We start from the raw sequence: 17,875 nt of genomic DNA on the forward strand, positions 1-17,875 counted from the left end.
GGCGGACACTTGGATCCAGCCTGGTGCCGCAGCGCCTGTCCCTGCTTTGTCTCGCACCTGGTGTGTTTGCGCGGCTCGCGTGTCCTCTTACCCCTCCCGCCGCCGCCTCCTCCTCCCGCCCGCGCCCCGCTCTCTCCCCGCGGGGTCGCGGGCCGGTGCTCCGGGAGGCGACGGGGGTCTGCCCGGCGCTGCCGCTGCCCGCGCCCCGGCCCCGCGCACCTTGCCCGCGGGGATGCTCGGGGCGGAGCCGCCGCCGCCAACCGCGCCCCCTCCGCTCCCCTCCGCGGCGGCTCCGCGGGTGGGGCGGGGCGGGGTGGCCCGGAGCGCGGCCCGGCGGCCGGGGGCGGCCCGGGGAGCGCGTCCGGGCGCGGAGGAGGGGCCGGGGGCTGGCCCCAGCCGGGCGGTGCCGCGCCGGGCAGCGCGGGGGGCTCGGCGGCAGGCGCGGCTGAGCGGAGTGAGGCTTCGACCGTGACTTGGGCTTTTCCCCGCAGAGCTCGAGAGGCGCCGGTGCCGCTGAAGGGACGAGGGCTCTTTTTCCTGGCCGGTGGCAGAGGGGCGGGACCGCGAAGCACCGACGGAAGGAGCGAAGAGGCGCCCCGTCCCGTCCCGTCCCTGCCCGGCTCGGTGCGTCCCATCGCGGCTCGCTGCCGCCGCCCCGGACCATGGGCCGGCCCGACTGAGAGTCCGTGAGCACCGGCCCGCAGCCCGCCCGGTGCCGTTCGCAGCGCCGTCGGCTGCGGGGGAAGATGCCCTCCGCGGGGCGGACCGCTGGCTTCCTGCTGCTCCTCTGCGGGGGTGAGTACCGCGGCAGCTTTGCGGGGCTTAGGTGATGGGTACTACCGGCGGATGGATTCAGCCTCGAATGTCTTTCCCAAAATACAAACAAGATACGAATGACCTTAATCTCTCTTTTTTTCGCTTTTAAGTTCTAAACCTAAGTTAGAACAGATGTGAATTTCCTTGTTCTTTAAATTTATGATGTGAAAGGGAAGAATATTCAAATATAGTCCTATTTTAAGTTTCTGAAATATTCTTACTTCTTTCTTGTCCTTCTTGCTGAGCTTTTCGCATCATCAAATTAGATGGGATTTGAAATGATAAATGAAAATGACCAAAATATGAAAAGTTACTGGATTGTGACTTAGATGATGCTGTCCACAGATGTCAAGTTTCTAAAGCAAACAAAAAAATCCATTATATCTCTGTTTCTTCCATATGGCTTTGTTTGCCAGTACGTTTCTGATGTTTACATGAATAAATCTAAGTTGTTTGCTAGAGAATGTTGTACAATCTCACACACCAAAAACACATTTATGAAAACAGGCAAACCCCAAACCAGCCCAGTAGGTCACTAGTTGCTGTAACAAGAGAGTCAAGTGCGATGTTAATTCTGTACTTGTGCTTGTCTATAAAATGTGCAAGTTATTCCTTCTTATTGTTTGTTGTGTTTACTCACAGCACCTTAACGTACTCTGTAACTTGTGGAGATTGTGAAGCCTCTGTTTTACTTAATGTTTTTCTCTGGTGTGAGAAACTACTTTAAGTTGCTCTTATTTTTTCTCTTCCTAGTACATTATTTTTAAGACCTGATCCTCATAAAAACTCAAATCTAGGATGTCTGGGAATAAATTATGTGGGATACACTACATCTAAACACCTACTAAAATCACAGAGTGGGTTATATCCCAAGTAATTTCACTGTCATGAAGAATTAGCCATACTTGTGTTGCTAATGGATGATCTATCACGCCTACTTTGCTTTTATCTCTGTCAAAATCCATTTCCTTTAATGTTTTTGGCAGAATTGGGAGAAAAGTAATTTACCTAAATTCTTCAGTTGGAGGGGAATGTTTTCATTAGCCGGAATGAGTCACATGCATTCCCTTGAAAGTGATTGTCAGTGATTTCCGTTTAAGCTGGACAGATGAACTTGCTCCTATTCATGCTGTGATGCCCTGTGATATTGTACATACTGAACTAACTGGTTCCTGGCACTCCAGAACTACTTTCTTTTACTTTTGGTTGCTTTTTTTCTTCATTGGTTCCCTTTCAGTCAGATCATCATTTGCTTTTACTTATACAACTTCATACGAATTTCACCCTGAAAGTCATGGGTGGGAAAGGGAGTTGTCCCTGTTGGTTCTTCCCACTCTAGATAGATATCTAAACCCTTCTTTAAATAATCACATCTAAGCAGTTGGAAATCAGTCTGACAGACTTTTTATTATTAAATGTGAACATAAATTAACTCTTGGATCTGTCCATAGCTTGAAGGGATATTATAGAAGTGAATTTATTTGAGCAGGACAGACTGCCAAGTAGATTTTTTTCTTTTAAATACCACTTGCTCATACTTATAACTGCATTCATTATTTTTGTTTCTGCTCTCAGCTTTGACTGGTGAAGCTCAGTACTTGCTTCCCCTTAATTTTTACGAAAACTGTGCAGGAGGAAAGTTGTGCACATTTAGGATCACACTTAGGGTAACGGTATTGGTAGTTATTTCAAGAAGTCTGGCATATTTGCAGCGGTGCACGTTGCTGGAGAGGCACAACGTTTCACAGTGTTTATACGTGTGACACATTCCTATTTATGTAATAAAAGCTGAGTTGACAACAGGGATGAGTTGGTTATGTCTTGGAGGTATTAGCAAAATCCCTGCATGCATGGAATTCCACTTTAGAAACAGAGCTATCTTATGTGTGAGGCTGCAGTCCCCTAGCAGGGGGAGGAGCACAAGGAAACTTCGGTGGGCTCCATCCAAGGGGAAAGACAGTTGGTTTTTTTTCCCCAGTGGTAACTATATTATGCTCTTGTCAGATATTGTGAAGGAATCCCTCTCACGGGGACAAGATGTTGTCCTAGAGTTTTCCCACCTAAAGTGAGCATTCAGCAATACCCTTGCACTCACCTCTTCCTTTGATTTGTCCAACTGGGGGGTTTTGGAAGGCTTAAAAGTGGAGTAGTTCTTAAAACACACGCTCACAACTAACCCAAAGGTTTTCTCGAACTTGGAAGGAGATTGCATTTTACCAAGTGAGCTGGATAAATCAATTTGGTGAGCTTTCTGTTAGTTGAACGGATTAGGTCTGGTTCTTTTGTATTGGCGGGCTTCAAAAAGCACAGTGAACCATTTGTTCTGAAGCAGAAAGGGCTGCAGCCTTGCAGCTTTTGCACCATAAGCAATGCGCCTGTCTCCTGCAGGCACCGCTATTAACATGCAGCAGCCTAGAAATAGAGACAATAAAAGGACTGTTTCTTCTCAAATTAAGACATCTACCTCTTTCATCAATATCAATTAAAAGAAGGGCAGGTTTTTATTATGGAGCATGCACGTGTGCTTTTGAGAAGTTTTACATCTTGTCACTTGTAGGACCTCAGTGTGTTCCCACACGCATTACACAGCATGGCTGCTTGACACTGGAGTTCTGATTCATTTCTGAAAGCTCATTGACACAAAGAGTAGGACCATGTTCAGTTAAGTGTAGAAATGAGTGCCTGTGGGAAAGACTTGGGTAGGATTGCCTTGTCTGTAAAGTAATTGTTGTTATTAAAGGAAATACTGTTGAAGAGAAAATCTGTTTTCAATGGGTAAAATGAAGTTGGTAACGTTACAGTATAGATGTTTTGTAAAATTGGAAGGGGAAACCTGCTTCTACCTGGAAAGAATAGAGATGCTGCTTCAACAAATGTGCTCTTGAATACAGATTATTCATTTTTTTCCTAGTTTATCGACTGATGAATGTATTAATTCTGATATTCATCTAAACACTCTATGGGATCGATTCTTACAGTGTGTTTTCATGCTGCTAGGGTTACTGTTAATGTTTCATTTTGACTGGTTACAATTTACAACAAGTTCTGGCTCAACTCCTGCATCCAGATCAAGGACAGACTTTAGAAATCAGCTGTGCAAATATTGACATTCTTCTCCCCAAAGTTTTGCTATTTTGTGTAATATTTGTATTTCATGATAGAAAACGGATGTTTTCCCTAGGAAAAGAACACCTATGCCATACTTAAACAAATAAAGTTTGCCTGTGCACTGACATATTTAGATCAAACCAGTGCTGTTCAGATCAAATGGGGGAGCACAAACCATTGACTTGAGTCGGGGACCAGACTAAAGATAGGTATGAATTTTTTGTGCCTGTTATTTTGTCAGTGATCTGGTCAGACAACACCTGATTTTGATTTTACTTGGTTTAGATTATAACCCTGACTGTAGGGAAAGGACAAAGGGAAAATTTGGAGAAATGTGAAGAGGCACTTCATTAAATCTTACATGGAGAGGGTCTAAAAGTTACAAGGAAATCTCAAATGCTACTGCTCTCTTTGTTAGTAAAAAGAGTATTAAATATGGTACTTTCTTTCCTACTTTGTTCTTTTTCTTTGGCAGAGGTTCAGTATCTTCTGCACTTGCTCTTCCCCAGGCACCTGGCAGCTGCCTGTGACCCATGTCACTTGCTTCCACCTGCCTGCACCGTGACACGGCTGCTCCTGCTGATTTCAGGGAAGGTGGCCCTCTAGTCTCTCCTCACTTTATTCCTATTCTCATGTCCTTCACCCTCCAAGTCCTCTGCAAACAAAGTTTTACACCCAAGTTCACAACCTGCAGTATTTTCCATTTCACTATAAGTAACATGCTGTGTTAGGGTTTCTTTTAACTCTTGCTAATAGAATCCATATTTGTGCTATATTTAGTTCTCTTCTCAATGTTATTTTGTGCTGTACCTTCTGTCTCTCTGATGCCTGTATTTGCCTATCTGTCTGTCTTCTCAGTGTCTGTTTCAGCACAATATGCAGTATTAGCTTGACTAGTTCTGCCAGTCAGGTTGTTGAAGTCTTGGTCTTAGACTTCATTCATGGGGTTTTTGTTAATAAATACAATATACAGGAAATTAATATGGAGATTACAAAAAGCCAGTATTTAAATAATGAAAAAGTTAATTCATTAGACTTTGGTTACCAGACAAGATTTCTTGTTGTATTAACATAAGCAGTCAGTTTGTATGACAGTGTTGGCTCAGCACCTAAACACAAGATGCACATTCTGTAGCATTCCCATGTCCAGTTTACTATTGGTATATCTTTTTGTTTCATTTTTCCCCTGAAACAACAGGCACAACTGATGAGAAAACATGTATTTTCTTAATCTCTGTTTCTTCCCCTCTCCCCTGTTTTGAACCCTGGTAGGAGAGAAAGGATTCGTTCTCTTGTTGCTGTACTTGCACTCTTGGCACCACGGTGCAGGCTGGTAGCAAGGGGAGTACTAATTCTGGTCTTTTTGGGGTTTGAACTAAGGTAACTGGTTTGAGGGAAACTGAATAACATTTATCTTCTTGTACCCTGTTTGGCAACTGTACTGTTTTATGCACACTGTGTATTTAAAGGGGATATATTAACAGTAAGCAAGGATTCGTAGCTCCCACTCCTCCTGGGCTGCCCTCTCCCCCATAATGCAAACTAGCAAACATAAGTATGGCATGAGTTGGGGAAAAAACCCCTATGACAGGAGCTTGGTGTTTTCTGGAGAGCCTGTTTGTGCGAAGGTCATTTAGAGTCCATCTGCAGTAAAGAGGGTTTGCTTGATTCAGAAACTGGCATCCTCCAGCTTTCTGGCAGAACTGGAAGCGATGCCAAGTGCTGATGGACTGGAATTGTGTCTTGGGTTTGAAATGTAACAAATCACCCGACAGCCTTTGTGTTAGTAACGTTGCAAAACTTACTGTAATACGGATGGTGATTCCCTACGTGAACAAGGTGTGTGTTAAGAGCATGCTCTTTTGAGCGTGTTCACAGAGCAGAGTCTGTTCTTACCTCTTTCTGATTCTGTTTGGCTTGGGAGAAGCAGAGCTTGAAAAGTCACCAAATTGTTCCAAAGAAACTTTGGAATTGTTTATTCTCCAGATGACTTTGGCAAAGCAAACAACTGAAGCATTGCAAGGATAAATAAAGCAATTACTGTAGGAGAAGGATAGATTTGAGGTTTGCATATTAGTTTGGTTAGATCAGGATTTAAGTTGAGTTAACAGCTGTGCTACAGATTTGCTCATTGTCTCACACTGTCTCTTAGGTTTCTGTGAAAAACCACCATCAGTAACATTTTTCTTTGCATGTCATGTGCATTATTAGTTGCCTATCACAGAACCCCATGCTGGGGCATACTGGCACTAAGTGGGGAAAATATACTGGAAAACTTTACAGAATCTCTAGTGATGATGCATCAATAAAAAACATCAGAGAAGCCATAGGTAGCTGTGGAATAAAATCTGTTGAGAGGCTTTGTTTTTAGAGTGAGATCTCGCATTTCATCGGAGAGATACTGACCCCTTCTACGATGTTTTGATGAGGTCGTCATGAGCCTTTTGACAAGTTTTCATGTTGATGTGTTGCTACTTGATAAAGTTGTTAAGAAAGTTGTTAATAAAACAGTAAGTCAGTTAAGGTGTGAATAGCCAGATGGATTTGGTTCCTTTTGGAGCTCAGTTGTTTGGTTGGGCTTTTAAAAAAGTGTCTATAAAGCCACCTTGTTCTTCAGATGTTTTGGTCTTTTTTTTTTTTTTTTCCCCACATAAGAAGAAAAAAAAAATTAGTTTTCTTAAAGATTGCTTCATAAAAATAGCCAAATAGTTTTCAGATTTGGAAATGTCACCATAAACACACCAGGTGCATTTTAACCGAAATGGGATGCTCTGTAAATCCTCCAAAATGAAGATGGAGCTTTAGAACTTCAGGGAAAATTACAGCAATCACGGTCAAAAAAAGAGATTGGAAACTTTACTGGGATAATAGTGCCAAAAAATGTTGTTTGACTGAATTACTTTAGAAGTTTGGCTATAACTAAGTCAGGTGATTGTGAAAAGAAAATGGATATGTTACTCCTAATGGCGGTCTAATGGCTTTTCAGTGTACGCATTTAGAAAACTAATTAAACATTATATTTAACTCATATAACAAAGTTGCTTGTGTTGCTGTAATGGGTGGGTTTTTTTAGTGTCCATTACAGCTTTCTTCTGAGACAAATTTCAGTGTTAGATAATAAAATTAAATCTAGGCTTTTTCTCCTCATTCAGAGACACCAAGTTTCCTAATACGGATAATTCCATTATTTGTTCTTTTCATGTGCAAAATGGCAAAATTTGTCTTGGCATCAGTAGACCGGGGGTTTGCATCTCTCTGAAGCCCCTTGAAGAGCAGTTTTGACACAGGATTAGAGCAGGCATCCAATGGTCCTGTTGGTGCTGTTCCAAAGCTGATTTTTGAAGATGGATTTAAGTCTCATCGTGGCTTAAAAACACAGAGAAGTTTCCCTGATTTTGTGAAGAGTAGATGCATATTTTTTTGGTAGTTCTTTACCTCACCATACCAATAGCTGAGGCTTTCAGGCTGGTCTCTAACAAGGATGCTGTGGAGCAGCTCCTTCAGACTCCCTTAAGAGGATACTTCTGTACTGATTGGTTTCTTCACTGATTGGCTTCTGGAGCTTTTGCTTTTGTTAAGGTGGCTTTCCATATCCTATTATCTGAAAGTAGACATTGAAAAGTAGTTCTTTGCAAAGAGAAATGAGGATGTAAGAAAACGGAATGTTAGTGAGAATAGATTTGATTCTCTAGGTTATCTTCTCCACCCTCTGCTACTGTGTTCCTCAAAAATTACTTATCAGGTTGAAAGTAGCTCTTTGTGATGCTGCTGTGTGTTTGGGAGGAAGGTACTGACCACCAGTGTTCCTGCTGTTTTGGAGAGAAAAGAGGAAGGGGAGAAAGAATGAGGATTAATACAAATAAAATAGTGCATAAAGGAAAGCAAAAGTCTCACTGAATTTAGCCCCTAACAGTCATCCATGGCTTGAACCAGCTGATTTTTTTTTCTTTTAATTAAATTAATTATGTCTTTTTGGGTGGTAATACCCAGTATAGAATGATATGTTCATTTATGACAGTCAATCATTGCAAAGTAGGACAGGGTTTGAAATGTGCATGTACTGTAGGGCTGTAATCAGGCTTTCTTTCACAAACAATAGAAACAGACACTGGCAAATGATCTGAAAATATTTCTAAATTGTAGTATCATAGTTCTGTGATCTGTAAAGCAAGAGGGTGCTGTTCATAAAATCTAAATAAGAGGGAGGAGAAAGGAGAAGGTACAAAAACTCTCATCAGGCTGAACGTTTTGATTTGACTGGGAAAAGAAGGAAGGAGTTTATTTTCCAGGGAAAGAAAATTATTAAAAGTTCAAACTGGGAGTAGGGGAATGAGAATGGGTTTGAGTAGAGGGCATTGACTGTTATGTTACTGTCCTGTGTAATTGCACTGTGGTAACTGGGGAGTGCTGCCAGAACCTTTGGAGAAAGTATCCAATGTTCATTATTAACAACAACAAAGTATTGCTTTGGTACTTCCAATTTGAAGGACAACATTTTGTAAAGCACTTTATTGGAGCCTTCTCATATCTCTGAAGTAGGTGGACATATGCTGAAGTTGATCCCATATCAGCACAGCATTTTAGACTGGGCCTGGTGAATGAAGCCCCTATAAAGAGTTGCAGAGATGTTCCCAAAGTTAAAACTGGCAGTGCTTTCAGGTGCCATGTTTCTCTTTGCTACCCTTTGATGTTAAATTCCACTTTCCTGGAGTGTACCTAGACTAACAATTGTCATGGCTCCAAAATGCAGGTTTTCTCTGTTGTGTAACACATTACAAGGAAGTGTAACACCTCAAACTTCTTTTGGTGCCTGAAGAATACAAAGGTCCAGCTGGTTTGTACGCAGCACACATTATTACTCAGGAGTGATTAGGTGAGGTTAGCTTGTGCTGAGCTCCATGTTGTTATAAAGTGTCTAGTCTGGTATGTTTACAGCTGAATTGCCCTACCTGGTCATCTGTGAGTTATATACAATGCTCCTGACAGCTTTCTTAGTGTGACTAAGAAATTGGTTTGAGATAATTTTGATTGAGAGCATGAACAGATGTCTGTGTGTGCGTGTTTATTTATTTACTTACCTGCATAGTTCTACTGAAAAGCCTTCTTAATGGCCTAACTGCCCTGAGTTACACCAGATGAAGTCTGCCCTTAAACATTTCCATAGACCTGTTGTTCCCTTGAGTTGTAGACATTCACTGGTGGATTCTGGTGCTCTGCTACCTTGGATCACTTGTGTCGCTTTGAACTAAGAGTTATATCCTAGGCATCCCATTTGTATTTTGATGTCACAGTGTCTTTGGAAAGAAATGCAGAAACCAATATAAAGAAATTATGACTGCTTATTATTGCTTTTGGGCAAGTCAGGGTAGAGGTTTCCCTAGTTGAGAATGTCATTGAAATAAAAAAGACTGAGGAAGATGATTTCTGTACAATGGCTCATCCCAATCTCAATTATGAAACAGAAGAAAGCAATGAAAGTGTTTAAATTTGGGATTTGAAGTTCTAAAGTAATGAGGGGGGGAACAATATGGCTGTAATATAAATTTTATTGCACATTTCAATTCAGCATTGCTGACATGCTTTGAATGAGAAAGCCTTTAAAACAGTTTTATTACTTTGATAAACTTTTGCCTTTGTGAAGATCAGAAGACTTGTCCTAAATTTCTTTCCTAAGTACTTTTTGGATAGTGAGTGAGTTCATAACAGACATTTTCCAGATTAATTTGGATTTTTTTTTTTTTTTTAAAAAGAGAGAGAAAATAACCCAAACAGTTAAAACTCAGTTTCGGTAAACTAATTAACAAGAAGGATCATCTTAAGGGGCTGTGATAGATCCCCTATAAAACCTCTGTAAAATAAAGGAAACACTTAAAATTATTTTTTTCTTACAATACTGAGGCATTTAAGCAAGCCTACTGTTGTTGGAGAAAGGGTCTTTTTTTTAACTCCTCCTCTTCTTAGGTTTTAGTCCAATAAATTTCAAATGAAAATGGGACCAAAATTTCACGGGAGTAAATGCCTAATGAAAGAAAGAACGAGAAAGCCCAAAGTTTTACTTACTGCACTTGTTTATTTAATCTGGCTGCCACAGACTTTGTTTTTGTTTGTATTTTATATTTTTTCCAACAATTAATTGAAGCTCTGTCTCATGGCATCATGCAGTTAGGTGGGATTTTTTTTCCTTTGTCAAAAAAAATCAGTTCTTTGCCCAAGAAGTCTTGGCATCATGGCACAAGTATCTTAACTACCTGACAATTAGAAAGCAAATTAGAAGAGTCTGTATAAATCACTACTTTAGCCTTTCAAAATTTGTCAAATTCTAGGAAACAATTAAGGAAAGGCATGCTATTTAAGTATTTAGGCTGGCAATCACAAACTCGGTTTAGCTTGAATATAGTAGTTACATGTGTCAGAATAATGAGGAGAGTGGTAACAAGGACTTTTCATTATATCATAAAATGTTCTGCTGCTAAAAAATCACTCTGACAAAAGAATTTCTTTTTTTGTTACCTTATCCTTGGTGGTGGTGATAATGTAAAAATTGCCATGTGGAGTCACACTGGAAGTCCATCTGGCTCATTTGTTTGCTGATGACTGGAAGTTTCTGGTTTTGAATGGTGCATTTTGGCCTTCGTACTGCATGGGATGCAAAGGATAATGACAACAAATTTACCAAATGCTGGTTTTGATGAAAAGTAGAAACAATTGCCAACATTTATTCATAAAGACAAGACAACTGAGAAAGCACAGAGTTCAGAGTTTTCAGTTTATGCAGAAGTATTATGAAGATGGATGCAGTAGTAAAAATGGAGTAATGGAGGAGACAGGACTCATGGGCTCATATAGTCAGTGAGATTTGGGAAGTGTTTTGGTAAGTTTAGGAATCAGATGTCTGCAGTCACCATGAGACTTCTGTCACTGACTTTCAACAAGTGTCACTGGGAGTATCTTAAGAACAGCTGGGACAGCAATGTATTGATGTTGGTTGTGTGTAATTGGTCCTACCTTGGATGACTTAGATGACCTCCAGTGAAAACTTTTGCCTTCATCTTCTTATGGTTTTATGCCCAGGGTGTAGGCAACAGGACAAATGCATCCTTTATGTGTCTGCTGAAGTCAATGCCTAGTGTTCGATCAGAGCTCTTTAAGAGATCCTGATAACTTGAGGCCACGGTCAATGCAATTGGACACTTGATGTCAAAATAATTATATTGTTAATCACCAACAGCTGAATAGACAGGAGCTTGTTGCCTTTGATGTCAAGAGGAGCTTTCTGGAGTTTCTGGTTTCCAGAATATCCCCAAGGATATATTTGATATGTGATTGTCTTTGTCTTTTTAAAAATCAACCTCTAATACCATGCTCAGTGGTCTTAAATCCCAGGCAATGAGTTGGGGACCTCACACTGGCAGTGGGGATGTCCAATCAGGACCTTTATAAAATATAGAGACAAATGGCCTAACCTCATCACCTGGCAGAAGAGAGAGTTTCGTTTTCTTGAGACAGAGGGAGAAATGCATTGGAGTGATAATAGCTGTTGAAGTAGAAACAGGATTTGAGGATGTGTTTTCTTAAGAGTTAAACTGGATTTATGGTTTGGTAGGCAGTTTTTACTAAATGAAAATTTAATGACAGCATAAAGACCATGAAAAAATCATCACCAGGATTACAACTCTACTGTCAATATTTTTCACCCCGAATGCTAAGTTGCAATTGCGAGGATCATTTATCTGTCTTTGGCTTGTGCTGCTGAGAACTCTCCTCTAGGTTTCCCTTTTAGTAGTGCAGTTCTTAGCTAGATTTTAATCTTTGATGAACTGCAGCTTGTATTTTTCTGTTGTTGGTTGTGTTTCACAGTTGGTGTCTTGCACTGCAATAATGCACTCAATAACGATGCACATTACAAAATGCCACCAACATATTTTAAAATTGAGTGTTTACATTTAAACATGCTTCATTTCAAATGGGGTTTGGGGTATGAGCTGCTAAACTGCTGTTGGTTGGTGGTACTGGTATCAACAAATCTATAGGGGAATATGATGCAACCCTATAGTGTTATTCTATTTCCCATTCTAAGAAGATTTTTGTTTACCTTGTATATGGCAGCATAGCATCACAATAGATTGTATTACATTCTGAATTTAAGACAGAGGCAGGAAATCACGAAGAAGGAGAGAGACTATTATTCCTCCTTTCCAAGGACTGAATTCAATCCTAGTTAGTCTTGATTTAAAGCAGAATTGTTACCTTGTCACCTTTTCTACCATTTGGACAGAAACCTACAAATATGTGGAGCTGCTGTTGGAGATGAGATTGCACTGGGCTACGTGATTACCTTTCCAAATGTCCAGATAAACAGTGCGGACACTGTCACAGCAGCTGGGGGGTTTTATTTTTTCTTTTAGACGTGATTTTTTTTTTTTGTCTGGGAGGAATGTTTTGTTGGGTTTTTTTTCCACATCTAGCTTTTGAATAGCTTGTGAGTACCAATAGAATAGCAATAGAATAAAAGCCTTGAACCTTAACTCGGGGTTTTTCTTAATTAAAAAGATAGGAAGGAGCATTATTGTCACAGAGCTGACTTGGAGAAACTGTGGAACATCTCATCTTTTCCTTTTCACAACAGACATGCCTTTTTAGCAACTTTAATTATGACTGCTCTTAGATATCACCAGATAATGGATGAAGATGCATCTACATATCATGGAGCTATTGCCTAAACCATTAACAACATTGAGGTTTTTTGTGCAAAGATCTGCGTATACCTTTTTGTGTTGGAAGCCCATATGAAGTCAGTGTAGACCAAAGCCCCAAAATGTAGCCTTTAAGAGTGAGCTTTAAAAACAGTTGTCAATGAGAGAAGAAACTAAAAATTAAAAAGACACAACAAATTACTTCAGGTATTACATGTCAGCTTCTGGCTCTATCTTGCTGGCTTGGGGAAATTACAACAAATGCATGTTTCTTTCCCGTTCCTAATGTCAGATCTACTTAAGAACGGAAAATAGACCAAAATGTAGGGGAAGTCAGGAAACTCTCAATACAGAAAGTACTGTCAAAAAGCAGAATGGGCAAGATTTTCATGAAATGGTTTGCTAGTTTAATGGTTTGCATTTAATGGAGTCATAGTGTTTTTGAGCCTCACCTTCTAGATTTCAGGTAATCTGTAGACTGTAAAATAATTAAAACAAGAATTAAATTGACACTGTTAATAATAGCAGTGTTTGGGTTTTTTTCTTTTAAAGATGTTATGCTTGCTTCTGGAGAGTACAATGAGACTAGTTTCCATTCCTTCTGCTACATGACTTTTCCCCAAATCCAATCAAGAAAACCAAATTTGGTGATAACGTCCAGAGTTTGCAAATTACTTTTATTCCAAAAGTTGTAAAAGGGAGGGATTGCTCCATTTTATGTTAATGCAACATAAATACTGAAATCTTAAGAAGTCATTTAAATGTGGTCATTGGCAACTGTCTCATGGCTTACTGTCTCTTAATTGAGCTGTCTGGGTAAACAAGTCGCCCATTTGGATTGTTGTGGGAAACAAATGGCCAGGGATGGCCATCATAATCACTGCCAAAGTAAAGTGAATATTTAACAGGGTCTTCAAGCCCTTGCAGCAATGTAGCAATCCTACCAATGGAGTGAGACCCAGAGATTTTGTTGTGGTTCTCTATTTTAAGCGTCTATGGTGTTTTTTCAATAACAAGACGCTGTTTGGTGATATATGAAGTGGGATGTTGCAGACGGACATAAAATGAGTATAGAAGAAATTAAATACACCACATGGGCTGTTTGGCTGATTTTATCTCAGTAAATCATGTTACTGTTATTTTGAAATTGCTGGAGGAGAATCAGGTGCATTTAAGGTGCTTTGCCTTTGCAGGAGTCTGGGTTTCTCATTATAAAATTAAGGGTCAACATATTGTCAAATACACAGATAAATATGTGCGGATTTATTTGGTTTTATTCTCTCTGGGAGTATACTTCTGAAATTATGATTTAGTTCAGTGCATGGTCCAGAGGTGTTTGGTGGTCTTTGTCTCCATGTCAGTGTTTCTGTATTGTGCCCCCAGCAGCTGAGTATCCATGGGAAAATGAGTTGCATTTTGACCACAGGTTCTTGAACTGTGGGCTTCATGCTACTGATGGCCTGTCAACCATATGAAAGATCCAAGAAGCCATCCTAAACAGCTGTTTCAGTAGTGCTTTCAATTAAAACCTTGATGATAAACATGTATATTGTTGTGAAAGAGAGGATGAGGACTGAGGGATGTATATAAAGTGCTGGGAACCCCTGTTTTAGGTGATGATATTCCATAACAAAACTTTTGTTAAACAATTTTGAATATAAAACTGCTCCATCTCACTTTTTGGGGGGCAGGGAGTTAGTTTTGTGTGGAAAAAAGAGTACATTCTTCAAGGTGTAAGAACAGCAAGCCAATTGAAGGAAAGAGAAGTCAAAGCAAACAAAAACTTCTGTCTGTCAAATGACTTTGAGAGCTTTTGTTTGCTGCTGTTCTTAAGGCACACAGAAAAGACTGTAAAGTAACAATGGGCATTTTCATTGTAGGAGGCTTAAAAATATGCTTGAAAATAAATTTAGAAGCAAGCCTTCTTCAGAATACTGAAGGTTTGTCTGGTCTGTCTGCAGCTGTCTGTTTTTAGATAAGAAATCTGTGAGTTAAGGATTAATCTGCTTGATCTGTAAGGTAAGGATCTCCCTTTTGTACACTTAGGCCTGTCAGAACTGGTCCAGGACAGTTCTGGACACTGGTGAAATACTTAATATATAATATTTCAGCAGTGGTTGATTAGCATCTATTTCTGTCAGTAAAGCTGGACACATTGATTGAGTGAGGTAGTGAGAAGCTACCATTTCTCATCCTACTGTCACATCTCCCCACAGTTGTGATACTGAGCCCTGCTTCCTTCACCCTCACTACGCAGAATGAATGAGGCTGTTTTAGTATGACTTCTGTTTTTATAGTTAACTGAGCTCTGAAATTGTCTCCTAAATCATCCTTGCCAACAGCATTAACTACCCCTTTGCTGGTAGTCAGAGATTATTCTACAGTAAGTTAAAGGGTAACTCATCTTCTTTTGTGATGACAGGAAACATGGAGGGATGTAAAAGATAATGGCTAATTCAAAGCAGATCACTCCACTCTGCTGCTGGAAATCCATCAACTCCATTTGAACACAGAATGAAATTTTGCAACAAACTTTGAAAGCTCTTTCCCTTTCGCTGCTCTGGTAAATTGTTATCTGGGGGAGGATGGTGCAGATGCCCTTGAATTATGATGTCTTTCATTACAGAGGGGTGAATTGCACATTAGGCTGGCATTCGGAAGCCTTGAAGGATTGAACCACTGTGCTTTCTGCTGCTTCCAAAAAGGTAAAAGAGAGATGCAGAGTAGGTAAGTGGTGTGGTATTAAAGAAAGGGCGTTATCCTTCCTTCTCCTCATGCAGAAACAAATCCTTGAGAAGACATCATTAAAAAAGCTGAGTCATCCCAGCAGTAGGGCTGGACCAGGTAGTGAGGTGACAGGGGCAGGTGGAGCAGGGAAACAGCAGGTGCATTGATCCTTGAGCAAACACCTGTGTTTGCTCTTTTTTCCCATTTTCTTTTTAAAGACAGCTGCAGCAAAGGAACAACAAAGTCAAATGTATTAACAATCCATAGAAGGGTATTTCAGAGAGGTAATTCTTTTAGAAACAAGCTGTATCTGGCTCTCTTCATCTGTCAGTTCCATCCATACCTCCTTGTTCATCACCTGGGGTTGCTTCCGATGTGCAAAGCTGGTTGTTTTTTGTGCCAGACAGGTTGGATTTGTGACAGATTGTTGCTGTTGTTGTTAGCTGTTTCCAAGAAATGAAGTTGTTTACAGCAGATGTATTGGGGTCGCATCAAGAAAATATCCCAGCCAAGTTTGCCTTGGTCTATGTCAAGAGTGTAATTTCAGTGTATTCTTCTAGAGCAAGGCATCTTGCAAGACCTTGAGCAAAGCACATGAGTACTTGGAATCAGACTACTTGCTCACGGGGAAACTGGACCTGTGGTTTGAGACTGGAGCAATGTTCTCTAAATGCTCAAAAAGAACTTAGGGAGTCCAGTGTTGAAGACATATTTGAAGACACAGACACTTGCTCCTCACGAGAGTCTCTGTTTGAAGACAAGCAAAGACTGATTTTATTTTTTTTTTTACTGTTACAGCTGCTTTTAATTTTTGAGTATAGAAGTAATTTCCTCAGGCAACATTTAGGTATGACAGCCACAAACACTATAAAAAATTATGAAGTACTTTGTTTTTGCTAGGCTGTGATTATAATTACTCAGAACTCTTGATATGTATCATGTACCATGAGCCATGTTTAATTTCCTGAGAGCAATGCAACTTAAGATATCTTTCTTCATCAGGCTGTTTGGTTTATTAGAAAACTGCTAGATCCATGTATGGAAAACTCTGTTAACGATTGTTGTGTATCATTCCTAATTTGAAAAAGTGAGAAACATGTTAGCTTGGGTGTATGCTAAAATGTGAACATGCATTTTACCACACTATACAGACTAAGCTCTGTCAAAGATACATAAAGCAAATATTCAATGCCATTCTTCCACAGTCATTATAAAGCAGAGCAGGAGTTGCCTTATTAAAGTGGCCTTTCTTCCTCTGCTACCCATGCAGGATAGATTTATTGAAAACAGAGGAAAGAGAACACTAATTCAACAGATCCACAGTGAAAACCATTCTCATGATAAAGGTACAACGTTTAACAAACACCTTATGGAAAACAATACCATACGCCAGCGAGGCTGGTTTTACTTTCCGTTGTTTCCTTACAAGCTGATCAACAGTGTGCTTGATAATAATCTTTTTGTAATAGATTTGCAAGTACATTTTACTAAATGAATTCATTTGTTTCACTTATTCCTTACAAAGTCAATATGTTACTTGAGAATCAAGCAGTTTTTTGATGCCAGTATGTTAAATGATTAAGGAAGGAAAAAATAAAGGAAATCAAGGAGCTGTGGGAAAAAAAGATAGCCATCATCAAAAAGAGGTGAAGTTTTGGCCAAACATCCAGACAAGCTCTGCTGCCTTCAGAAATGTTAGCAACAAGAAACTTCTTATCTATAATAAATCAGGGAAGGATATTTATTTTGAACAAAGTTGGCTATTGTCTGAAAAGTTTATAGCTGCTTAATAAAACAAACAATAGGTATATTTTTGTTGTTGTTTTCCAGATAGCACACTTCTACTGCTTCTTGTAGTATGGTTCAAGCTTTTTTTTTATTGGCAACTTTCATGATTTATGGCTTGCTGAGTGACATTTTATTTCCTATTCAAAGTAGTAACAGCTCAGATTCTTCAATTAATCACTTTTATAAGTAAAACTGATGCACTGGATATTTATAGAGTAATTTTCAGGCCAGGGTCTTTGAGATATTCAAATTACCAGGAAAACCATGTGGACAAACACAACCTGGTAGATGCAGATATATATGAGTCAGAGAAGAATAAAGGAGGAGGCTGTAGCTGTGATGTCTAGACTAGCATTTGTGCCTTCTGATACACTGCAAATATGCGTCTGTGTTTTCAAACAGAGGTGTTCAAAGGGACTCTAAAGTCCATTATGAATTTTCCCCTCTTGATGGAGGGGAAATAACTTTGGTTAATATCAAGCTTTGTGGATTTCAACTGCAAAACTCTCATTAAGTTTTAATTTCACCTTTTATGTTGGTTTTGAGACCCTATCAGAATTTCATTTGGCACAGAGAGAGAGCAGTAAGTTCATTGAGGAAATAGGGAGTTTTAGAAACCATGATTGCTTTTATAGTCCCTTGGTGTGTAACCTGGCAGGATAAGTGTCTGTGTCCAAAGACAATGTCGTTCATGATCAGGTTTAATTTCTTAATAAAAACATTGTGTGGTTTAGGGAAAACAC

General features: G+C 39.9%; 1 protein-coding gene across 4 annotated transcripts in view; it reads left to right on the plus strand.

Annotated features, from left to right (window-relative positions):
- Positions 1-500: 500 nt before the first annotated feature.
- The window catches only part of RET (ret proto-oncogene), a 79,533-nt gene continuing 62,158 nt past the window's right edge, over positions 501-17,875 (plus strand). For all 4 annotated transcript variants that reach the window (XM_062000781.1, XM_062000783.1, XM_062000782.1 and 1 more), the window contains exon 1: positions 501-795. In XM_062000781.1, coding sequence (XP_061856765.1) covers positions 747-795 — 49 coding nt within the window. In that variant the 5' untranslated portion in view covers positions 501-746. The remainder of the gene's footprint in view (positions 796-17,875) is intronic.

This window comes from Colius striatus, chromosome 8 (genome assembly GCF_028858725.1).
Source record: "Colius striatus isolate bColStr4 chromosome 8, bColStr4.1.hap1, whole genome shotgun sequence".
NCBI lineage: Eukaryota > Metazoa > Chordata > Aves > Coliiformes > Coliidae > Colius > Colius striatus.